Source organism: Theropithecus gelada, chromosome 2, assembly GCF_003255815.1.
Source record: "Theropithecus gelada isolate Dixy chromosome 2, Tgel_1.0, whole genome shotgun sequence".
NCBI lineage: Eukaryota > Metazoa > Chordata > Mammalia > Primates > Cercopithecidae > Theropithecus > Theropithecus gelada.
The window spans coordinates 20882564-20908765 of NC_037669.1; the positions used below are offsets into that span (position 1 = coordinate 20882564).

At 36.4% G+C, this 26202-nt stretch overlaps 1 protein-coding gene across 16 annotated transcripts in view; it reads right to left on the minus strand.

The window, feature by feature from the left end:
• ABI3BP (ABI family member 3 binding protein) overlaps window positions 1–26202 on the minus strand; it is a 262565-nt gene that overhangs the window by 62332 nt on the left and 174031 nt on the right. For 10 of the 16 annotated variants that reach the window (XM_025377133.1, XM_025377132.1, XM_025377134.1 and 7 more), the window contains 16 exons: window positions 25517–25600; window positions 24123–24179; window positions 23251–23334; window positions 21727–21786; window positions 20865–20948; window positions 19200–19256; window positions 18104–18163; window positions 17365–17445; window positions 16610–16669; window positions 14340–14414; window positions 13181–13237; window positions 12432–12503; window positions 11948–11995; window positions 11131–11196; window positions 8875–8949; window positions 5533–5607 (listed from right to left, as the gene is read on the minus strand). In XM_025377133.1, the coding sequence (XP_025232918.1) occupies window positions 5533–5607; window positions 8875–8949; window positions 11131–11196; window positions 11948–11995; window positions 12432–12503; window positions 13181–13237; window positions 14340–14414; window positions 16610–16669; window positions 17365–17445; window positions 18104–18163; window positions 19200–19256; window positions 20865–20948; window positions 21727–21786; window positions 23251–23334; window positions 24123–24179; window positions 25517–25600 (1095 nt within the window). The remainder of the gene's footprint in view (window positions 1–5532; window positions 5608–8874; window positions 8950–11130; window positions 11197–11947; window positions 11996–12431; window positions 12504–13180; window positions 13238–14339; window positions 14415–16609; window positions 16670–17364; window positions 17446–18103; window positions 18164–19199; window positions 19257–20864; window positions 20949–21726; window positions 21787–23250; window positions 23335–24122; window positions 24180–25516; window positions 25601–26202) is intronic. The other 6 variants (XM_025377138.1, XM_025377139.1, XM_025377137.1 and 3 more) reach the window with 2 other exon arrangements.

Consider the following 26202-nt stretch of genomic DNA (forward strand, 5'->3'; position numbering starts at 1 on the left):
CTCTTAATTTATTCAATGGCAAAACATAACTTATACTGATCTAAGGGCTGATTATAGGTTTTAGGTCTTCTGCTTGGTAAGACTATTCATACTGCTCACTGAATACACATTAATGTTTCTAATCAATGGTATATGTACTCATGTAAGTTTCCAAAATCTGGAAACTGCTAATTCTGAAGCATGCAGCCTAAAGGTTTCAGAGAATGGGATTCTGCACATGCACGGTCGAGCTGGCAGCCTCTTCTGATCCCTCTCCTTCTCATTGCCACTGCAATGCCATTGCTAAACTTCCCTTCTTAGGCCTTTTCCTGCCTCATCTCCCAGCTCCTTTCCTGGTTTTCTCTTATCTTTTTTGACATCTGGAGGCTCTTTTCCCCCTGCCTACTCCTTAAATATAACTATGCTGCCTAAATATTTGATTTCTGGCTTATTTTCTCCATCTATATTTTCTCCTCTATTATGTTTTCCAAGATTTAAGAACTATCTAGATGTAAACAAGTGGCTCCTAAATCTGTGCCCCAAATCCTGACTTCTGTTAAGAAGTCCAGAAAACATTTTCAACCATCAGTTAGGGTCTTCCCACTCAAAGTCCTACTGGGCCTGCAAGCCTAGCATGTACAGACCCATCTTTATTACTCTCTCTGTTCCCTGTCTCAGTTAATGGCATTATTATCTACCACTTGCCCAGTCTAGGAACAGCATTGCCACCCTTCTCTCCATAACAGCATTCAGTCATTCTCTAGGTCTTCGTAGTTCCATACACAAAGGCATTTCAGCATTATTCCCTTAGTTTCCTTTCTACCACAATTAGTTCAATTTCTCAGACTTATCTTTCTGGATTGTTGCAAACCTACTAAGCGATTCCTGGCCTTTTTTTTTTTTTTGCCAGTTAATATTCCATTTGAAAAAATCCAGCCATCTTTCTAAAATACAGATGTAATTATATCACTCCCAAGATTACAAAAAGAAACACGCACAATTTTAGTATCTCCTAATTGTCTAAAGAAAAATTTTTTGAAGTGCTTAGCATAACCTAAAAGCCCTCAAACATATGAATCCAATTTACATTGTTTTCATCTCTCAATAATCTCATCATATGCCTAGCAATGTAGTCATTCCGAATCATGCTGTTTCTCAGCTATATGGAGCATGGAGTCTCGCTCTGTCGCCTGGCCTGGAGTGCAGTGGTGTGAACTCGGCTCACTGGAAGCTCCGCCTCTCTGCTTCACGCCATTCTCCTGCCTCAGCCTCCCGAGTAGCTGGGACTACTACAGGTGTCTGCCACCACGCCCGGCTAATTTTTTTAGTAGAGACGGGGTTTCACCATGTTAGCCAAGATGGTCTTGATCTCCTAACCTCATGATCCGCCCACCTCGGCCTCTGAAAGTGTTGGGATTACAGACATGAGCCACCGCGCCCGGCCTGGAGCACTTTTTATACCTCTGAATCTTTGCTGTCTTAAAAATCATCAATAGCTACTTATCTATTAAAATCTATCTTACAGTTCATTTTCTTGATAATACCTTCTCTAATTCTTACATTTAGAATGTATTACTTTTCTGTTATTTCATTTTTTGTTTATATCACTAACCCATTAATTACTGAGATTTGGCTTGTTTTATAGTTATTGATATTTTTCCTGTTTTCTCCACTGTACTGTGTTGGGTGGTAGAGATCATATCTAATTCTTTTAATCCTGATTTTATCCCTAAGCATGGAACCAGGCAGATAAGTGGCAATCAATATATGTTGAATTGAACATGCATTAGTGCATTTTTTTTAAAGAACAAATCTGGAAAAGATGGGCAATTCCCATGAACCAGCATTGTACTTTGCTAAGCAACATTTTAAAGACTCAAATTGACCTCTCCCAAAAGTCTCTAATTCTTTTCCAGGGAATTGTAAAACAGTATTAAAAAATCTAGGCCAGGCGTGGTGGCTTACACCTGTGGTCCCAGCTACTTGGGAGGCTGAGGCAGGAGGATCACTTGAGCACAGGAGATCGAGGCTGCAGTGAGCTATGATTGCATCACTGCACTCCAGCCTGGGCAACAGAGTGATACCCTGTCAAAAAAAACAAAAAACAAAACAAAACAAAAAACAGAAAAGAAAGATCTAAAGAAATAATTTATTAATCACATCAATGGCATATACAAGCTTACAGAGATTTTGAGGCAAAGAGAAAGGCAAAGAGAAAGGCACTGAGTCACTAAAATTTGAGGGGAAGCATATTGATGTTTAATATATCATCAGGCAAATAAGCAAATTGCTGATTAACTCCTGATTTGAATTCTCATATTTGAGAAGAAAGATATCTTGCCTCTAGGAAAATTGATTTGAAAAAAAAAAAAAAAAAACTATTTTAACAAAGAATAAATTTACACAGTACATCCCTTAAGGGGAAAAAGAAGAAGCTTTAGGAAAAAATGGCAAAATGTCTAGAGGATGATAATGAAACACTGTAGAACAGTAATGGTAACAGTATGATCTTAAGGAGGCAGTTCTCTACCCTGCTCATCCCAGCTCCCATTTTGACAAAAAGTATAAATGGAAATAATTGTTAACTATTGTTATCTTGGCTTGCTCAATTCTAAATGTATTGTCTTCTAAGACTATATCAGAAAACATACATTTATTAAGTGAATGTCCAATCAGGTTTCTCCCTAATATAAATCTGGCAATATTTTAAAGTACGTAATCCAAGCAAATGATTGCTTTATGAACTCTATCATTTTAACCAATAAGGCTCAATTTTTAAGAAATATTCAGAATTAAATACTTATTCTTAATTAGTTCACAAAAAACTCCTCTTAAAATCAGTTTAACTGAAAACATAAAACTACAGAAATCCTGAAGAGTGTGACTACAAACAATTTTCCAAAGGGAAGAGACACATGGAACATTCATGAGGATTTGGATAGCTTGCTGAAATCTAGATTTTCTTCCTGGTTTCCTCCTGATGACTGAAATCTATCCCAATGCCTGGGGACCGGAAGGTTGACCACAAAGCCAAGACAGGTCTTGGTGTAGAAAGGAACTCATAAGGAAGACAGAGCTCTGTTGAGCCAGGAACCTCCTGTTTAGACTCCAAGTTAAATGGCACCTATCTTCTAGTGAGGGAGTTATTTGCTCTGAATTCTAAATCATTCTTCCAAGGTAGATGTGGAGAAAAGTCACTTTCATTTTGGTGTGGGCAGGGAGTGTGGGCTCAATTTTTCAAGATTCCTCATTAAATGTTATAGATAATTCAACTGAGTGGCTGGAAGGGTTTTTCTAAAGGCCTCATGGGATGAAGCTGGTGTTATGCCTAGGAATCTACAGAATGGAAGTGCTGTACAATGAATCTGAGACTGACTTCCTCTTTGATAAGGTCAAGAAATCCAAGTTTGTTACTTCTGATCTCTCTCAGAATAAATCTTGAGATAAATGTCACAACAAAACATAACACTGTCCTGAATTCAGCACTACATTTTAAATTTTTAGACTTTCACAGAAGAGTTTATTTCTCCAGGATGCTAATACGTATTAAAATACACATGTCATTTACCCTGTTTTTTTTGAAGTATAACCCACAGGACCTGGTAAAGTATTGGGTTCATTAGGTATGAATTTGAGCCTAGATAAAATCTAAAAACTGTTTGAACACCTCAGAATCCAATGTGTTTGAACACTTCTGAGAAAACTGAAATGTAGTACGAGTTGCCTTATGATTATTCCTGGGGGTGCCACACCCCTGGGGCAAGGGAGAAGAAGCCTGATCATATGGCAGGGCCAACACCTGGTTTAGGGACAGAACCTTAACTCTGAACATGTGGAGCTGGAGAGGTGACAGAAGACCACTAAGACAGGCCGTAGTTCTCCAGGAGGCAGTTCTCTACTCTGCTCGTTCAAACTCCGGATAAAACGTATAAATAGGGATAGTTGTTAACTATTTGTGTCATTACAGGGATCAAGATCACAGGTTAGAGTTTCTATGAAAAACAAGGTGTTGGTAGAATTAAGGCAAGTTTTTTTTTTTTTTTTCTGCTAAAAGTGGTTTGCTCTTTATAACTTAGCTGTGGGAGAACATTTGAAGAATGTGGTTGAAGAGAAGGACTAGCTAACAGAAAAGATTTTAAAATAAATACCTTAAAAATAATTTTATGATAGTAAATTCCAAAAGGTATATGAAAGTAGAAAAATAGAATGAATTCTTAGGTACTCACCACCTGGCTTCAATAATGGCCAACTCATGCCCAGTAGGGCAAATATTAAATATTAAAAGAGTTAAAAAACTTAACTATTCAATATATTGGTGTAATGAGATTATACCAATATTATTATTTTTTATACTGAAAAGGAAAAGTAAGTAAAGTCACTCAAATCTACTATTATCTATAACGAATTAATTTCCATTACATTCATTTCCACAATTGAAAATAAGCTGATCTTTTGCAAGTGAGATGAGGTTTTTTTCTTACTTCCTATTTATAATATTGGCTATTGTGTTTGGGGTGGTACAAATTTACATTCTAGACTTCAGGGCAAAGGAGATTCTCTCTAGCCTGCTACCACCACCACCACCAAATTGTCTATACCACCGCAGCAATAATAGCCTTTGCTTATACAATCTGGAAAACATTATAGCAAGTGAATTCAGGCTTGCTTCCAAAATGCTATCATTTTATACTATAGCTTAGAAATTATTTGGCTCTGGGAATGTTCTATATGCTTTTAGGAGCATTTAGGAATTTATAATAATTGTACCTTTACAAAGAAAGAGAAAAAACTCACAGTATTTCCCAGATTCTCTAGTTAAAAATGAGCTTGGCTTTTTAGAGAAAGTTGTTCAGTTACCAGTGGCTTCCTGAGGCCACTTGAAGACTTCATGTAAATAGTGGTGGTAATATCCATGAAATGTCTGGGCCCTTGGAATCCCTACCCTGGATACTCCACAAACATGAGATTACCTTCCCCATATGTGAACAAAAGGCCTTCTCAGATGATTGGCAAAAAACAGATTTGTAACTAAAGAAACCATTGTATGTGTGCGAAAGAAATTTCTTAACCCAAGCTGTGTCTCCATAAATTTGTAAAATAGAATGTGACAGGGAAAAAACTCAATGTGGACATAGTACAATTTACGTATCCAAGTAAATGACTAAACATCATTGCCTCTATTTGTAAAAACACTAATTTATCATTTGTAGGGAAGAGCAAAAGTCTTTATCTTTGTGTTTAGTGAAATATTTGAGCATAGCATAGCTAGAATTGGCAGCATTTTTTTTGTAAGTCAGGGAATAAGAGAACTTTAGTTCTAGGAAAGACATTCTAACCTTGGCATAATTCTCTGCCTTTTGACTGCGATCACAGCTTTACTAGATGAACAAGTGGACACTCTTATGAAACTTCTGAAATTATACCACATATGATACAACATGGGATTTAAAAATAAGTGAAATATTGACCTCACTTCCATCAAGTCTCATGTTTCACTGAAGCAGAGTGGGGCAGTCGAACGCGTTTGGCTTAAACATGAAATAAAGCATTTACCAGGTGTGGTGTATGACACTTCTGGACTCGGTGACGTTTTTGGTTTTGCAGTAATACGCTGGGGCCCCTTAGGAACTGAAAGAGAGAACTCATATTGTAAGTCATTTGGTTTCAGCACCTTCCAGTCATGCTTAACACATAAGGCATGCCAAGGTGTAGCCTGAACACTGACAAAACAAAGTATTACCCATATGGGAGTCAGACAGAAGACCAATCCTTAAGCTCTACAAATAGCTTAGTTAGAATTCCAGATAATTATAGAGGAGTGAAATCTGAGAAACTGCAAAATTTCAAATTACAAAGCATCAGAGTAAGAGGACGACTTTTTAGAAATCTATTTCAGAGGAGACGGCAACTGAATGCATGTAAGAGAGCTTTTCTTTACTGGACATGTTTGCTTGACTTCTCCTTAAACCCATTTTTATGTCTTTCCTTAAAGACAAAGTAGGTAAAGATGGTGAGGTCAGGGTGGAATCCTATGGAGCGAGCATGGATATGCTTGAAGTCCTCTCGGGCAACAGCAGAGTGGTAAGCAGACAATGCAGTGGAATGGGCTGGTTCACATCTTACCCGCCCTGCATTTCTCTGGCCCCAGAGAAACCTTCAAATGAATTTGTTGACAACTAAAATTAGATTTCCACAACTGTTCCTTGGGAATAATAAAGTACTAATATAATAGACACCAAGAAAATAAGTCTAACAATTATAGTGTATTCTATGATTTCAAAAGTGCTTTTATAAGGTTTACGCCCTTTGAGTCTCACCATAATGTTGGGAGGAAGGAATTATTAGCTACACTTTAAAGCTGAGGAAACAGAGCTTCGGGTGTGTGACAGCATCTGCTCGAGGCTATGGTTAAGTACCAGAGTCAGGACGTGAACCAAATGCTGAGGATCAAACATTATCAATAGGCCTAAACACTTGGGCTCTCTATATCCCAGTTCTGCAGGGCAGATTTTCACTTGCTTCTCATTTTTTAAGGTGAAACAATAAACTCGCCCTAACTCAAGATATGGTTATAAGAATCCAATGTGAAATGTCAAAATGATGTGAAAATTACACTATTATAATTTTTTTCCACGTCTCAAGGAGCTTTACAAATTTGGTTTTGAAGAATCTGAGTATATTCTGATTTTCACATTGTTTGCCCATGCAAAATCTAGGAGCACCCATAATTTTGATGGTTATAAGAAATTCTAGGCATCCAATTAACAATAATGTTGCTATTACCTGTAAACACTGGGATCTAAGAAATCAAATTTTATTGACTTATCAAATATTCCTTATACTTTTTTTCAGATTTTAGATCTCTTTTTGCCTTTGAATGCCAAATATAGATTTAAACATTGCCAATTTATAAACACACTTTCAGTAACACTAACAATAAAGGTGACATGCCCAAATTACAGAATCTTATTATGTGAAAGGTGGTAAACAAAATCTGTTGCACTTTAAGTTGTAAATACTATTGATAGATGATATTATAGCCCAACAACAATAGTTTGTATTGATCATGCATACAAACAGGACACTCTCCTGTCCAAATGACTTTTTGAAATTTGCAGGAACTAGCCAAGGGTAAGGGAAGAAGTATTAGAATTTGACTATTTGTCTTTAAAATATTTTGTGATATATACGTGTACATATACACACTTCCTTGAAAAACTATCAAAATCCAGGATACTGCTGGAACCTATTACACGAGTCACATTCTTGTGGGATAAGGAGGTCTCAATTCTACCCACTTTGAAAAAGAATAAGTAGAATGCGTTTTGTTTTTCACGACCAGTTTTCCAAATTGTTCCCTTACATTAAGTAGCACTGACAAAGCCAGAAGTGTCTGGTTTGCAGCTACTTTCCACAAGAGATGCTGATGGACTGGAAGTTGCTTCAATCGGGACATCAGAAGGCTCTCTCACTACAGTCTGGCAGCCACTCCATGGTTTCAGAGTTAAGAGAGTGGAACTCACTGAGCACGTGAATCTCTGAAGAGCCTGTCTTGTCAAGAAAGGTTGGCTAAAAGTCTAAGTCAAAATGAAATAAATTTGAAACTTAGAATATAGTATAATAATGGAAAATTAGAGCAAGCTCCTGATTTACTAAACTGCATTTTAATAAAAAGTATAAAGTGCATCTCAAAAAGATAAAATTGCAAATAATTTTGTCCTATTACTTCATATCTCCTTTACCTTAAAAATTTTGTACTGACCATGATTCATGCCTGAGCATTTTAATTTTTAGTATTTATTTTTCATCTTTTATAGTTGAACATTCAGGTTTTCATGCTTTCTTCTTCCCATTTGTTTTCAACTTTTGTTCTATGCTTTATATTCAAATCCAAAGCTGAGAGCTTCTTCTCAAATAATTTTGTCTTTTTTAAAGTTAGATTTTAGTTTCCTATTATAACAAATTTAATATACTTTAATAATTTGGCATATTCTTAAAACTTTGATGTTTTTATTCATATTCATTATTATTCACTAATCATTATTTTCTCAGACTTTTAGTATGTTAATGTTTCAAATGTATTATTTAAAATTTCATATTATTTTGGAGGAATGCTGCCTTGGTACCTTCATATATTTATTATCAGAATAAATTATTTTCATAACTAAGTTTTAGCAATTAGAACATATTTTAAATTATGCTAAATAAGGCAGATTTAAAATCATAGAAAAAATTTAATGATGGGTAAAATTTCCCTCAATTGATATTAGAGACCACACCTAAAACTACAGGGGTTTTCTTTTCCCCTGCAGAAAAACAACAATGACAGTACCTAATGGCAGAGATTCTAAGGTATGAGTAAAATATTTGTGGTGGGAATCGAGAATCACCACCTGGATCAAGCATGATGTGACGGTGCTAAACATTTTCCTTTCCCCAGACCAGATCAGTGGTAGCAAAGGTTCCTTTCCCGGTATCCTGGGTGGGTACACCTCACACATTTCTTGTAGTCAGGCCATGTATTGAGGAAAATGTCAAATTAGATGATTGACAGAAGGAAGCACATTCAGGAATAGTGGAAGGGATAGGAGTGTAGTCTCAGGCCGGAGAAGGAAAAGGAAGTAGGCAGGCTACTCTTTCTAAGCAATGCCATTCATGTCCACCTCATCTTCAATAACACAACATTAAGGGAAGTTTTGTGGAATAAGCTCTTCCAATGATGTACTTTTTTAGTAAGTCCAAAAAGAAATTTAAATGTTTATTAGGTTACAGAGGAAGACTTGCTTTGCAAATGTTAAAGACTCAATCTGCTATCATAACTATTAATGAACAATTTGCTAGAATAAGCCCACTAACCTCAAACTTTTCAAGCTAAAATGTAAAATATATCTTTACCTGGTTGTGTTTGTGGAATTCTTGGGCGTGGCGATGTTTTTGGCTTAGGAGGAGCACGTGGTGTCTGCTTGGGAGCTAAAAGAAAGGATATAGGTTCGGAAATCTTGAGCCCTTCAAGAATGACAGTACCTAAGCCTCTAGAAGCTCAGAGATGTTTACCGAATGGCTGAAGACCTAAATACCCAACGATTAAGGCTCCTAAAGATCTGTAAAGTGTAGGAAGGCAACTTTTTTATGTAACAGAAAACAAAACAAAAAGTCACATTAAATGATATCTAAGATGTTCAGCTGGCAAAATGAAACTTGGGATTTCAGAAATACTGACATCAAATACCTTTTAAATGGTTTGAAAATAAATTCATAACAACAAGAATTCATCCTTATTGTAAGTTCATATAATTTTATCAGAATATTTAGTTGTACTCTTTTAAATGCAAATACATGTTTTCTAAATAAAAAACAAAGTTAACAAGTTATAGTCCAAATATACAACGTATTTTAATAGCAAGTGCTAATGGAAAATTAATGTTACTAAACAAAACGCACTTTTATTGGTTATATAGGGGAAAAGAGGGAAGATAAATTGAACATCAAGGATATTTTCTATAGAGAGTTATTCCTTTGCTGAGCAAATCCTAAAGAAATTCTAGGACAATCAGTGTAAAAACCAATTTTTTCTTCACCAAAAAAATGAAAAATCTATCCTGCTGAAGGAAAGGGATTATCAGATGCAAGGTTGCAGCTTGTGGAAACACCTCATCTGGTTGAACTAAAATGTGTTTGGGATAAAGAAAGGTAAGAAGAAACATGGTCAATGTCATGTAGCTTCAGACACCTTAAGAAAAACTTGCTGAAAGTTAAGAGTTATTTGACACCAGAAGTTTCTGAAGGAGTCTGCAGAATCTTCTTCCTGATACTAAATGAAAAAACACAAGGTATACAATGGTTTCAGTGGAATCTTCTTGCCTGTAGAGAGATGAATACTGATAAATGTTGGAGATGATCTGGTTTAGAAGCCTGGAACCTGGGGGTTTAGAGCTCCCTTTGCTAATCATTGGATCTATGGTCTCAGGTTCTTCACCAAAAGTTACACAATTTTTAAGAACCCTTCCAATCTTAAAATTCTGTCATTCTAGAGTTTCTCACAGTTTGTGATTTTCTGATTCTCAACTACCCTACTTGCTAAGGTTCTAACTGATATGCCTCTTACTTTCCCCAGAGGATAAGAAAGACCATCTGAAGGTTAGGCATGTCATGAAGCAATTCCATGAAAAACGATACAGAATGAGATAAGAATCACTAATAGCAGTATTTACAATGAGACATTCCAATAATATTATTATAGTTATTAAGAACAAAATTTGGAAAAGTTAGGTATAACTGTCAGATTTCATTATTTTAGTCAATGTAGGTTTTCTTTTTTGTTAAAAAACTGTAGGGTTCATAGGCAACATCTAGTAGGATATTCAGCAGACAGTGAGTAAACTTGAAATCCGTATCTCCCTTTGAAACAGAGTAATATAAAAATAATTTACTGACAATCGAAACAGAAGTTTGGGCTTATTTATAACCTTCTATTACATTGAAACCTATAGCTATTAAGAGGATTTTTTTAAATAAGAGGCATATTTAGTTATTCATGTTGATTATTTTTCATTCATTTCAAACTCCACTTTGGCTTATCACAAAGGTTTTGTGATAAGCCAAAGTAATTGTTTTGATTTTGTTTTTTCTTATTTGTGTGCAGTGAAATGGCCAAAGCACTGCAGAAAGGAGTGGAAAGAAGTAAGGTATCTGAATAGCTACAAGGTGACTGGCCAGTACACCCCCTTTTATGTGGATTGCAGTCAAACCTGTTTCTGGAGGTTTCTTTGAAAGTCAAACTCAAATCAGAAAGCTTAAAATACTTTTTACATGATCAGAGAACTTGTAAAACTAGTTGAGATGAATTGGAATTAAAATCAGAATATACATATTTTAAAATGGAACAGAATATAAATGTTCTTCCCAGAAGCATTCCGATTCCCTGAATTAAACACTTGCAGAGTAACTGAGAGGTATTTTTCAACCATGTCCTAAAGAACAACACTGCCGTTTGAGTAATTATCAACGACAGCGGGACATCAGACAGATAGGATTACCCATCAAAGTCTGTGGGCAGAATGATAAAGTCAGGGCCTCTGATGTCTTGAGGTGACCATGCTGACATTCTGTAAACACTCACCTCATATATGACATACAAAATAACGTATTTACCGGGTTCAGTCTGAGGCTCATCTGGGCTGGGTAGGGTTATAGATTGAGAAGGCAGAGGCGACGTTTCTATGGTAATTGAAGGAAAGTACGCGGGTTACTATAGCACTCGACAGACCTTGAGTACAGATAACAGGCAGGATGGTAACAAATACATTTTTTAAAATAAAGAAAATTGCAAGTCTGCAGCAAAACAGCATTCCTACTCCTTCATAATGCATTTAGTTAAAAAAAAATGGTTGCAGATGCAGCTTACAAAGTACTTCTAAAATTCTCATTTCACATTAGAACTCTACCTCCTCAACAATGCCAGAAAGATATATTCAATAGGAATCATGAAGGGAAAAAGAATTTTAAAAATATTATAGTTTGAGTCATTTAAGCAGCACTGACTTTCACTTAAAGAATGGAGAAGAAAACCACATATGTAAATAAATGTGATGGGATGAGTGTTAATGGAAAGTATGTTGCTAGGTCAGAAAGTATAAATGGATCATCACACCGAAAAAGCATTATCTGAAACATTCGACACAATGCCAAGCTGGCAGGATGTACAGTGTTAGGAAAAAAAAAAATTTAGATTCAACAGTTCTGCTGACTTATGAAGAGAAAAAAAGCAAAGTCTTGTTACACAACTGAATGGGAGGAAAGACATTTTTGGACAATGGTTATGGATAGGAGCACCTTGAAAGAAAAGCAACTGCCATGGTGAAGAGTGACGGTGTAACATGAATTCACAATGAGATAGACCCGGAGGTTCTCAGGCGATGGTGGCAATGAGGACAGAAAGCACACAGCGTTGGGCTACCGAGGTTATTACCTAGTGTGGTCTCAGGTGGCTCAGACACATATGTAACAGATTCCACAACTGTGCCAAAACCAAGGAGAAAAATTTTAGAAACTAAGATATTAAGCTATAGTGAAGTATTTTTGTGAATATCAAACTTTATTAAGAATTTGCATCATAATTTTACAGACAGGACAATGGATTTAGACAGGAAAAAAGAATTAGGAGAAAAATCCTATTCTATAATACTAATTCACCAATTAATATTTATGTTTTAATTGTCATTAACTGGGTTTCCAATGTTATTATACCTCAACCTTTAGACTTCAGCAGAGAAACAGGAATTTATTTCTGTATTCAGAGAGAGTCAATTATCACCTTAAGAATTCAAGAACGTTGGAAGCTATAGCTCTTCAAATCTGTTTAATTGTGAATCAGTATCATATTCCATGGATGTAACTGATGTTAATTTAAAATGTGTAGAAAAAATGAATCCAAGCATTAAAACCTTTGCTACCTTCAGTCTTTGGCTCCTCTGGCCAGAGTGGTGCTTTGGCAGTGGGATATACATAGTCTGTTTTGGCTGGTGCTAGGGAAGAAACGGGAATGGCTGGTTAGTGGTGGGCAGCCCAAAGCATGCTGTAATAGAACCCTGCATTTAATTTGAAAAAGAATTGAGCTATCTTAAGCAGATACACTCTTGAGAATAATTAACATTTAGGTAGATTATGAAGATGACCACAATTTAGGAGGGCAGAATGAAAGCAGGAAAAGAAGGCAGTGCGCTATGTGGGAAACACGCACACCCCATACACAATGTATGGGAGACTCGACAGCAATTCTACCTGGAACAAAGCAGATAATTCCACTTTCATTTTTTTTTTTTTGTATAAGAATTCCAGTTAGAAACACACATAGAATGAGTACTTGGAGAGCAAAAGCATGGGATGAATCCTAAAAGTGATGTGAAAATGAAAAATAGGTTGTGCATATATGTACATATTCATATTGAAAGAGCAATCAGAAAAGGTTAAATTTTTCACTTTGAGTGAGAATAAGGAAATTATGAAACTTGCATAGCAATACAGCAGATGTGAATACAATGTGCTGTATACAATGACATTCAAGACCCATTGGATGAGCACAGCCAAGCTGGGAGGAGCAGGTGGCTATGAAATGTCACAAAGCATGAGGACGTCCAGAGATGACTTTGCAATGAGATGGAAAAGCACATATGCTTGACTTCCCATTGGGGAACATTTTTACCTATAGTCTCCTTTGGTGACTCAGTACTAAATGTAACCGATTCCAGAACATCAGAAACTAGTAAAAAACAGAAAATGGTACAATTGATAAAGGATAGGTTGTAAGTACTTACAAAAGTGCTTTGCATCCTGTAAGTGTTCAATGTTAGGATAACAACATTATTAACACTAAGGGAAGCTCTCATAACTGAACTGAATTCACAACATTATAACTACTGTAGGTTACCATTAGCAACCTACTTTGTACATTCAACATGAGTACCAAAATGTCATTTATCTAATTAAAAGATACTCAGAAGAGATGGAAAGAAATTACAGTCCTATACTAGAAAAATATAGGGATCCAGTGTTTTAAAATAAATGTCAGGAAGTAGCAACAACATTGCTAATACTGATTTTTAAAATTTGCATCCATTTTTTTCCCCAGACCGGGTCTGGCTTTATCAGCCAGATGGGTAGGATGGCATGAACATGGCTCACTGCAGTCTTGACCTCCTGGGCTCAATGGTCTTCCCACCTCACCCTCCTAAGTAGCTGGGACTACAGGCGTGTACCACCATGCCCAGCTAATTTTTGTATTTTTTGTAGAGTTGAGGTTTTGCCAAGGCTGGTCATAAAATTCTGAGCTCAAGCAACCCACCAGCCTTGGCCTACCGAAGTGTTGGGATTGCAGGTGTGAGTCACTATGCCTGGCCTATTTACAAGCTTGAAGGGCAGTATGTTTTAAAGGGTACACATTGTTTATGAGGAAATTTTATTATTTTTACTGAAGTGAGAAATTTCTCCTTCCTTGATGGTCACATTTGAACTAGTGTTCTTTTAGCACAAATTTAATTTACTATTAAAGAAAGCGACAAACTTGTAACTGTTGAAAAAATAAGGATAAATAATAAAATCAGTTTTTCTAAGTGGTTTGTCAACCACTTAATCAGATATGTGATTATTTTCTAGAATGATACAAATGCAATGAAAAGTATTTTTATACATTCAAGTAGTAATATTCATGTATTACTAACAATATGCAATCACAAAATTGTGCAATATTTACAATTAATGTGTATTCCTTTTTCATTTTTTATCTTTGGAAATAGAACTTAGAGAATTACAGTGTGCCTCTTAAAGCACACAGTATACCCAGACAGATAAAACAATCTATTTACCAGGTTGACTTTCTGTCATTTCTAGGCTTGGTGATGTCACCGGTTTCAAAATAAGAGTTTGCAGGTCAGTGGGAGCTGAAAGAAGAGGGTCTCAATTGTAAAAGTAATTTTATTTATTTCATAGGAAGTTTTAGACAAAGGTAGCAGTGACTAACACACACAGACCCTGAAAATCATGAGGTTACAGAGAGCCATACAGAATGTGCCCTGTTTAAAGCAGATGTCAGCAAACTATAGCCCTTCCAAGTCTAGCCCTCTGCCTGGCTTGTGGGCCAATAATGGTTCTCACATTTTTTTTTAAGTGATGGGAAAAAACGAAAAGTGATATTTCATGACACGTGAAAATGGTATGAAGTTCAAATAAAGTTTTATTGGAAGACAGCCATATAATGAACTAAAATTGTTCAGGGCATATTCATGTATCAGCTTTGGTTGCCTTCCAGCTAAAACAGCAGAATTGAGTAGCTGTAACAGAAACCGAATGGCCCACAAATTCTAAAATAGTTATTGTTTAACTTTTCACAGAAAAAAAAATTGCTGACTCCTGATTCAAAATATCCCTCTGAAAAAGCAGGAGCCTATTTGGAAAATTAAGTTCTCATGGACTATTGTATCTGAATCTCAGTTCCCACAAGAGCTAAGAACTGCCTGTAACTGATTTCATGATAGTAACATTAACAAAATGTTGAATATCATCTAGGAGCGCTTTGTTCTATATTTTAGTTTCACCATCCCCTTAGCCACCCTTAACAAGTATTGACACTTATTTTGTGCTGTTCCCACCCTTCCACCCTATAATCCAAATCCTATAATTATTTCAAAGCCCAACTACTCTCTGTCATCAGCCCACATCGTTCCTTGACTCCTGTAAATATTGTCTGTTTTTACTACTCAAACAAGCAGTTCTCATAGGAGGAAATTGCTCTATATCTAGAAAACTGTATCTAAGAAAACCTTAGGGTTTCTTCACAATTACTTTGTACTGTAAGACGGAAAATCTGTCTTTTCTTTCGGTTTCTACCTCTGCTCCTTATTCCACCCCATTCAATTGTTAATATGGTGCTGGGTACACAAAGAATGAGGAAGTGATTGTTTTCTTAAGCAAAAGTAGCAGCACCATTGAGAAAGAGATGAATGAAATGGAACAAGAACTGTGTAAGATCCATCCTTTGTTAGATACAGTCCTTATGCAGGGCACACGATGAATTTAGCCACTGGATAGATCTCCCTCAGCTATCAATCTAATAATGAGTCCTGTAATTGTCAAGCTGTTGACCACTATAAGTGCCTTTTCTCTTTGAAGGCACAGAAATGGGAAGATATTCAAGCTTATTTTGATACCTGTGATTCAAGTGCAATGGGCTAGAGGGACTCCTTAAACCTTCTAAAACCTAAACCATAGATTTTTGTTATTTCAACTGAGAGGCTTTAGGGAGTTTAAGGTCTGAGGGATGGAATAACCCCTATTCATCCTCCTTTCTGTTTTTGAAACTAAAAGATGATGATCTTGGGTTGCTATAGTGTTTGTAGGTCTAGAGAGCATTGAAAGCATTGTATGTAGACCTATGTTTTCTAAAACAGGTTAGATTTTCTTGAGTTTATTTCCTAAATTAAAAAAAATTACTACTTTGTTTCTGCTCACTAAGGGTTCCCTTAGAGACCCTTAGTATGAAGTTCAAATATCACATATGAAGTGATTAAAGGAATAAATATTGAACATGTGTAGATATTCAGAGGGATTCCTACTTAGCAAAGATTAAGAGCCATTGCTAAACTGTGATGAAGAAGAGTGGTCAAGCTCATCAGTGATTGAGGAGCCTGGAACTTTCAGGGAAAAGCTATTTTAATGTAATAGGGACACCTTATTCCTTAAAATAGGAAGAAAATAATGAGACTAAGACACAGGTTTTATAGAAACTAAGTTACTCAAAGGGAGTTCATGGTACTTAATTGTTGCTTTATAGATCTAAATACCAAATGGAAGAGTATTTAGGTCTATAAATACTAAATACCAATTTGGACCTCAGATTTAACACTGAATCATATGGTGCAATTTTAAAGAGAATTTCACGATGGACAGCTGTCCTTCACTGGGTCCAGGGACATCTGCGAAAAACAGGTAACACCAAGACTGCTGACTATTTTAAAATGAAGTGTAGAATGGAATAACAGCGTCTTAGGAAGCAGAAGCAACTCTGGCCGTGATGGTGCTCAAGTAGGTTTTTAAACAGCGATAAAAAGCATTTAATGCAAGTCACAAAAATCATTACCAAATGTTGTTCCTGTAGCATCAGTACTATGAACAACAGGTTCAAAGCCTGTAACAGAAACTAACCAAAAGCAACATTAAAAAAGAAAAACCTCAATTTTTATTTTCAAACATGAGTTTCAAATTATACACAATTTTTTTAAAAACTTTGGAATTGATAGGAAGCATATAGTTGCTTTTGGAAGATTTGGCCACACTAGCTAGAACAATTCATCACAGAAGGTAGTTACAATCTTTGAACTCTGCTACATATATTGATATTATCCACATGAGGTTTTCCTAGGTATTTGGTTTTTTAAGTAGTATGGATGTTTGCTTTGGAAATTTGTTTAGGCAACAGATATGAAAATATATAGAGAAATATATATGAAAGTAACTTGTTGCTTTTCTTGGAAGTTGAAAAAAATGCCTGTTTATGTAACCATGTCTATAACAAATGGATCACATGTTTCAATGCAGATATAGCAATAAATAGCCATGAGTACGCTAATCTCGCTGTAAACACATCTTTAAAGAGGGACCAAAAACGTCATCCAAACCAAGTCATTTAGGAGATCAGGCACACAAGTGTCCCCAAGCCATGTTCTCCTGGACGGCTCTGTATGAGAAGCAGCTGCTACCATGTCAAATAATTTGATTCTTAGAAAACATGATGACTGTTACTTCCTGTCATAGGCATTTCGTTAGGACTTCATTGGGACAGCCCACCAGGGTTCAGGTTCCTTGGCTCCTTAAACCAAGGATTCATACATTTACCCGATTTGTTCTGAGGTACTTCAGGACTTGATGTAGTTTTGGGTCTGGGACGGGGACGACGTGTCCGTTGTGTTTTAGGAGCTGAAGGAAGAAACTTTGGATTACTCTAGTGCAGGTGGCTTTGGAGACAAACTTTAGGTTTTTAAAGGTATGTCATATTTCCTTGAGATGTAAGTCATATGTCTTTTAAGATTAAAATATTTTCTATTTTGTTAATTTTTTTAATCACTGAAAGATTCTTGAGACAGGAAACTTATGTATAAAATCAAGTTGAAAAGTGAAGAGACTCATACATCTTTAACTTCAAAAACACTAGAGCCAAACTCTGGATGATAGAGTCTTAGGCTCACACTAAATCTTTTGAGTATGCCAAAGAATCCATGATACCATAAGAACTGTTAGAGTTTAGTCAGTTTAGATAAGATATAGCCACCAGCAACTGTGTTTGAAATTTAGCTTTAGACATGAATGCTGTTTAGACAAAAGCAGATGACACAAATTCAAATAAGATTACATGGTAGACTCTGAACTAGGTCCATGCATAGCTTTTGAAAATAATAGGTAACTTCTAAGGATCATTAATACTCTAATATAAAGTTGAAGGACAATATAAAGTTGAAGGACAGCAGAGGATGACAAGATAGTCCTACAAAGCTGATGACAATGTGATTATGATAATGATGGAACGGATTTGAAAATAAGCAGGGAAAAATTATTCAGGAATACAGAATATCATTACCTAATGTTGTTTCTGGAACCTTGGTTCTAAAAGTGTCAGGTTCAAGGACTGTAGTAACAACTAGACAAAAATAATAAAATAAAGCAAAGAGATTTAACTTGAATATTAATTTCACACGTCAATTTTTAACCTTCAGAACTGAGAGAAAAGTAAGACTTGTTTTTTGCAGATTTGGCCAAACCATGGTCAGGCACTCATTAGTCTCATAAGATAGACTTGCAAGATAGCATTGCACTCAGTTTAATATCACTATGTGGTCAACAAGACATTCTCCTAGATGTTTGATTATCTGATTCTTGCTACATATTAGTGGAAGATTGTTGGACAAGCTTTTTACACATTTGCATAATATATGCTTTTCTAACTTTACTGAAAAAGGCATTTATCAGTCTATTTGCACTTCTATAGAAGTTGGGATAAATGTCTTGTTATCTACTGTTTAAATAACTACGGGTACAATAAAGAGTTCATATGTATGAAAGCATAAAGAACACCATGTAATTAATAAACTGTGCTCATCAAAATCTCAAAGTATTCCTTGATTCAGTAAAAGTTAAGAAACTGTTAAACCTTAATAGAGATGAATAGTCAGTCTATCCTATTATGGAAGCCTATCATTAAAACTTTCAAGACTTAGGTACATTTTACAATTTGAGAATTTACTATAAACATCATTCCTTGAAACAAAAAAATAAATGTTACACAGATCCTAATATAATAAAAAACAATATGAGCAAAGAAACACTGTGCTTCCCTATAATTGATGAGGAATAAGCAGCATAAATAAGGGATAGCTGGAGATTCATGTTTGAAATGCAACTTAAAATGGTCAATGCCGTCGAAACAAATGCACATGATCGCATGACATAACGTTGAACAGTTAAAAGCAGTTTGATGTCCTGATATTAGTTCATGCACAGTTCTCTCAAATTCAACTGATAATTTGACATAGAGTCTAGCATAATTTCAAGATAAAGACTATAATGGAATGATGACAAAGAATGACAGAATGGTCTTACGATGTAGAAGAAACTGACTACAGTGGTATGACAATAAGCAGGAAGAGCACTATTTGAAGGACACACATTCTCATTACCCATGGTTTTTGGAGCTTCAGTTCTGAGAGTACCAGGTTCAAGATCTGTAACAGGAACTAATTAAAAGCAATGAAATAAACACTTGTGAAAAGCCAGTAAATTATATCTTTCCAGTATAATACTGCTTCAATCAGTATATAGCAATTTTAAGAAATTTTCTGAAATTTGATACTTGTCATTTGAAGACTTGGCCATCTTATAGCCAGATAAACAATTTTTTAAGAAGCACTTAGTCACAGCCTACACAATTTGGCACACATCTCAGTAAAGCCCACATAATATTCTCCTAGGTGTCTGAGTACTTAATTCCAACTAGAAGACTTCCTTAGAAGCTTATTCAGGCATTTTGCCAAATATATACTTATCTAACTGTCCTAGTAACTGTTGGCATGTTTGTGGAAGCTTTAATAGTGTGTCTAAATGAGCAAGAATATAGTCAACAGCCTGTTTGAGAGAAGACACAGCAAAGAATAAAGCAAAGTGAATCTTAGGGAGATTTCATTTGCAGTAAAGGCACTCAACAAATCAGGATAAGGGACAAACACGCAGAGTAGCTCTCTACTCCCATCATAAAAATGCGGGACCCTAGATGGATGATGCTTCTTGGGTCAGATGCAGACTTTCGAGTCATATCTTCAAGGACTTTCTTCAGCTGCTCTTATAAACCCTTCCAAATGCAGCTGTCATCACTACTTAGAAGCAGAATCCTGTGTGTTTCTGGAAGCCTGTGCCCTCTGACTTGCCTCTACCCCTCCTGTCTTTCTGACTCTCTTCATCTCTAAGATTTTAAGACCCAACTTCTTTCCAATTATTTATTCTTCATAACATTTTCTTTTTCTAAGCTTATAGATGTGTACAGCACCCCTCAAAACAAGTTCAATTTGCCCAGGTACACTCTCTTGCTTCAATCTTTGGGACAGGTTTTGACCTTGACTATACTACAGAATAAGATGTGAAAAACAAGCTTCCTCCTCCTGTGATAGCCTCACAGTTGTTGATGTGGCTGTGGGAAGACAGAAGGCACTTAAATATTTTTCTAGAAATAAAAATGCAAGTTCTATTTAAGGCATTTTGTCTTTATGAGGACAATTGAATGAAATAAAAAGTAGTAAATAAGAGGCCGGGTGTGGTGGTTTACGCCTGTAATCCCAGCACTTTGGGAGGCTGAGGCAAGCAGAACATGTGGTCAGGAGTTTGAGGACAGTCTGACCAACATGGTGAAACCTGTCTCTACTAAAAATACAAAAATTAGCCGGGCTTGGTGGTGCACGCCTGTAATCCCAGCTACTCAGGAGGCTGAGGCAGGAGAATCACTTGAACTGGGAGGCGGAGATTGCAGTGAGCTGAGATTGTGCCATTGCACTCCAGCCTGGGCAACAGAGTAAAACTCTGCCCCAAAAAAAAAAAAAAAAAAAAAAAAAAAGTAAATAAGATACATAGTAAGAGACAAACCTGTATGCAGAAAGTGCAAGGAATTCACCTGCCACACAGATCTATCCCAATTGTGTTCTCCTTTGCTAACTCAACATGGGGAGCAGCAGCAGATCATTTTGTGCCTTCACCCACATGGTGCTCACACGGGCCATCACTCCCATCGTTGGCATCCATTATAAATTCCCGAAAACTGCTAGGATGAGCTACTTTAACCAGAAACCCGAATTTACCCGGTTTGGTCTGAGGAACCTCAGGACTTGGTGTGGTTTTAGTTTTGGGACGTGGACGACGAGTTCGTTGTGATGTTTTAGGAGCTGAAGAAAGAAAACCTTCAGTTACTACAGAGTCCGTAGTTCAGAAACTATGAGTAGCATGACACATGGTTTGAGATCTCTTAAAACTTACTAGATTTTCTCATATTTCAGGAAATATGTCTTTTTAACTTTTTAATTAGAAACATTTACTATTATCATAATAGTATGTCTCCTTTTACAACTGAAGAAAGTTTTTTGGGAGAAAGTGTCATATTCTAAAATGAAATTGCTAATTTAAGAAGTGAACAATAGTCAATAGGACTCATCAAATAAAAAGGTTAAGAGTCACTGCTAAAATATCACAGTGCTGGTAGTCAGTTGTAAGTTCTTTCACAATTACTAAAACAAGACCACAAAATTAACAAAAATGTCAATCAGAGAATATCACATAGATAGCAAAAATAAGTGAGTAAGTAGAACTTTAGATTCATAAAGAAACTCTTTGGTACCACAATAATGTTAGAATCAAGAAAACTGCATTTTAAAGTCACCTTTAACAAAAAAGTTGGTTAAAAAAACACACTGGATGACAAAATAATTTCAGATGGTTACATACCCAAAAGATAGCCTGAGTTAGGTTCATGCATGGCTCTTTTAAAAACAAAGGGTGATTTAAGAGTCAGTATTTTCAATACCTTTAGGATGAAGAATATGATGGAATGACAACAGAGAATGACGATGTAGTCTTAAAAAGCATAAGAATCTGCGGCTATGATGATGGAATGGGTTTGACGATGAGAAGGAAGGACACTTAATGAGGACTGCAACGTGCTATTACCTTGTGTTGTCACCCAAGTCTCAGTTCTGAGTGTAACAGGTTTGAGCTCTGCAGTAGGAACTGACCAAAAGCATTAAAATTAACCAAATGATTATTTTAAATGAATGTAAACTCAAAACTTTTCTTCAAAAATGAGTCTTACTAGTATAATACAGCCTATAGAATTATATGGCAACCTTTAAAACTAAAAAAGTAGGCAGTTGATTTCCAGAAATTTGATACCTAAGACAGGTACCTAAGTCAGGTACCTATTTCCTTATTCCTCATTCTGGTTATCTAATTAATAATACAAAATGGACTATGTAGGTATTGCTAGGAATTCATCTTTGGAAAGAGACAGAGGTCTTAGCATGATGAATTGAGTAGGATATACCTCCATTCTGAGCAAAGAGAGAACATGCCCTCATGTGGAAAGAACAGCTTGCTGATGTCTACCAGATCAAATCCCAACTGCTTCATCAGGGACCTAGGCATCTCCGCCATGGGTATCCATGGTCCTAGTGAGATTCAGAAGGGATTTGCCTGTCATCTCGAAGACTTTTTTTTTTTTTTTTTTTTGAGAAGGAGTTTTGCTCTGTTACCCAGGCTGGAGTGCAGTGACGTGATCTCAGCTCATTGCAACCTCCACCTCCTGGGGTTCAAGCAATTCTCTGCCTCAGCCTCCTGAGTAGCTAGGATTACAGGCACCCACCACCAGGCCCAGCTAATTGTTGTATTTTTAGTAGAGACAGGGTTTCACCATCTTGGCCAGGCTGGTCTTGAACTCCTGACCTCATGATCCACCCACCTCGGCCTCCCAAAGTGCTAGGATTACAGGTGTGAGCCACTGTGCCCAGCAAAGTAAGACATCTTTTTATCAATTGTCCAGTTAGACTGTCTCCTCTGGTTGGTCTCTACTTGTGTCTCTTCCTTCTGATTTTATTCTTCCCACCCTTCTACTCATCCCTGTGTCTTGATGATTTCAAGGCTCCATTTCTTCTTAATCTATATTTCCCTTCTCCAAATATTTACACACTAAGCATATCTTGTTGATAGCACTCCAAAACCAGTCTCATATTTGCACAGATACTGCCCCATACCATCTTTTACTTTATTTACAAAGGAAAGGCTTCTGTTCTCAACTGTCTCACAGGTTTGAGGATCAAAATGCATCTCTGACATCTGATGTATACCCCAAATGTGCTAATATGATTGGGAGGATATCTAAGGCACTTAATGTTTGTTGACTTGAGCTGAATATGTCTAATTTTTCTAAAGAAGTTTTATTTTTTAGAGATAAATGGAAGTTAATAAAATGCACAGTGCCAGAGAAGACTGCACAAAGGAAGCATGAGGCATTCAGTTGCTTCACAGATCTCCTAACAGTGTTTCTCTTACAGTTTCACAGTGGGATCTGCCGCTGACCATGAGTTGTAGCTTCCCTCTCACAGGGGCCTATTGGTTACTCCCAACCACTGGGATTACTCTTAAGACCATGCTGGCTTAGGCTGCAGGGACTCTTTAAACCAGGAACACATGGTTTACCTGGTTTGGATTCAGGTACTTCAGGACGTGGTGTGGTTTTTGTTCTGAGACGTGGACGACGTGTCCGTTGTGATGTTTTGGAAGCTGAAGGAAGAAGTTCTTGGGTTACTACATAACTACACTATCTATGATTCTAGAAGCTGTGCGGGGTAAAAAACATTACTTTCTACTGCTTGATAGGTGTTTGCCTTTTAGTTTGAGATTTTGTCACATACATTCCTCCTTATAGATCTTTTATCATAGAAAGTTCCTTAAGACAAAAATCACTTTTTAATTTGAGAAGTAAAGATTAGAAATTTTAATGAAAATCTCATAGGGTAGCTTTACTGGGTATCAAAAAGGTTAAGTACTATTGCCAAATTTTAACAGATAATGAAGGACAGTTCCACTAAATCTGAGATTTACAACTTAGTCTTTTAATTTTTGGCACATATTCTATAGAGCTATTAAAATCTGAATATATTGTGACCTTACTAGAGACAAAACAATAAATTTCTATGCAAATAGAAAAAAGGGTAGAAATTTAGGTGCAAAATGGGTCCTCTTTGCTTTATAAGAGTTAATAGCTTTATCTGTCCAGGTAGGAGTTAGAAACCCACTAACATGTTTGAAACACAGCTTTATCACAAACACTGTTTAAACAAAACACAGAATAACATGACAATTCAAGCAGGCCATATGGCAAATAAATGTCTTCCTGTAGATTCATGCATAACTGCTTCTCTTAAAAGCAACAGTTAAGAGTCTTCATAATTTTAAGAAGAGTTGAATGGCCATCAAGAATGACACTGTTGTCACATGAAACAAATTGAAACTCTAGGTTTGACAATAAGCAAAAGCAGCTTGTCGAAAACACTGTGTATCAACATTACCTAATGTTGTTGAGGCCTCAGGTCTAAGAGTGACAGGTTCTAGGACTGTAGCAGGAACTGACCAAAACAACATGTAAATCAAAGAGATTTTTAAACATATGAGAAGTCAGAATACTCACATGCAAACAAATTTTACTAGTATGTCAATTCTTCCGGAGAAACAAAGAAAAAAATTAACTTCTTAACTGAGGGGAAGAATGCGTGTTTGTTCATTGATGATTTGGCCAAACTATAGGCACGGGGAGTCCCAGGCTTAGCTTTTGAACTATGTTGAGAAGCTTAAAGAAGTCAACATGAAATTCTATTAGGTTTTTAACTAATGAATTGATATGAAAACTGCACTGGAAAACATTTTAATGCATTTATCTCACATATACTTAGAAATTATCTTAAAAGATACAATTACTCTGTACTTCGGAACATGAGCACTTATTACGTATAAGTAAACATGGATAAAAGAGACAGTTCATATGTTTGAAACCGATATAAAAAATTAATCATTGAAGTGGACTATGTTCATCTTGCCAGGAACTCATCTATAGACAGAGTTTGAGATCTCTGTCCAAGCCATGACACTTACTAAGAGTACAGGGTGGTCACTCAACCTGCAATAACTGTAGAGCATCTGTCTGCTGTCAGCCCAGAATAAAGGGAAATCAAAGGCTTTTGATGTCTCTGTATCAAATCTAAAGCTTCTGAATCAGGCCCTCAAAATCCTTCTTCATCTGGCTTTATGTACCCTTCCAAATGCACCATCATCAACAGTTACATATGACCATCTAGAAGGAATCCATCTAGACTGGACTGCCTTTCTAGCTGACCCAACACATGTGGTCCTTCTGCTCTAGTTCATTCTTCCCTCCATGCATCCAAATCCTCAGTAGGTCCAAGTCCAGCCCACCTCGATCTTTTCTTTTGAGCTAAAACATAAAGATCATTACTTTATGTTTGTGTCAGGCAAGCTTAGCTTCAACTCCACTCCTTCTGCAGTAAAATAACTCTCCTACAGCTGACATATCACCCATGGTTGCCAATGTGGGAATGGGAATATGCAAGGCACTTACAATTACATTTACTTGAACTGAATATGTTAGCTCTGCTAAAGAAGTTCTACTTTTAAGATGTGAATGGAATTTGACAGTAAGAAATATACTAACCATGTAGTTTCAAAGAAAAGTCTCACATAGAAATAATAAGATATGCTGGCACCAGTTGGGTCTCAGCCGCACATTATTCTCCTTGAAAGCTGAGCAGAGGCAATGGTACTGATGATGCCTCATGCCCTTGTGCTTAGGGAGAATAAGACCTGTTGCTGCTCAGCATTGGCACTGCTTCAGTCCCCACTGCCACAGGCTGCCAGGGATCACCCTTAAACCAAGGAATCACAGATTTACCGGGTTTGGTCTCAGGTGCCTGAGGGCTCGGTGTAGTTTTAGGTCTGGGACGTGGAGGGCGGGTTCTTTTTGATGTTTTGGTAGCTGAAGGAAGAAAAAGCCTTGTGTTACTCTAGGTCTTAAGATTCTGGATACTGAGGAAAGGTTTTTCCAAAACTTGTCAGATCTCCTAAAGTTCCAGGAACTTTAGTTGTTTCCAGTTTTACTTTTTCATTCCTTTTATAACGATGTGTCATTTTATCATTGATGGTACTTTTCAGGCAAATTCATGTATACAGTCAAGTTGCTCACCCAAGGAGCGAAGATTAGCACTTGTATTGAGAAACTTACAGAACTTCCTCACTGGGGAAAAAAAATGATTGGGGCAAAGTATTCAATGAGAAAGGATAGGAGTTAGGGTCACATTAAGGAATAGGTTTATAATTTAAGATTTCAGACTTCAGTAATTCCCTAATTGTCAAACTAGTAATAAAACATATCATTACTTAAAGTACCAATAAGGAAAGAAACATACTGGGCATTTTTTTTTTTTAAATCTAGAAACTCAGATGTGCATAGGAGAGTAAGAGTAGGCATTATTGCCAATCAGCTTAGATAAGAAATAGATCCCAATTTGTTTTAAACTCAATGTTAATATAGAACTCTGTTAAATGAAGCATGAGATGATATGATAATTTCAAATGTGC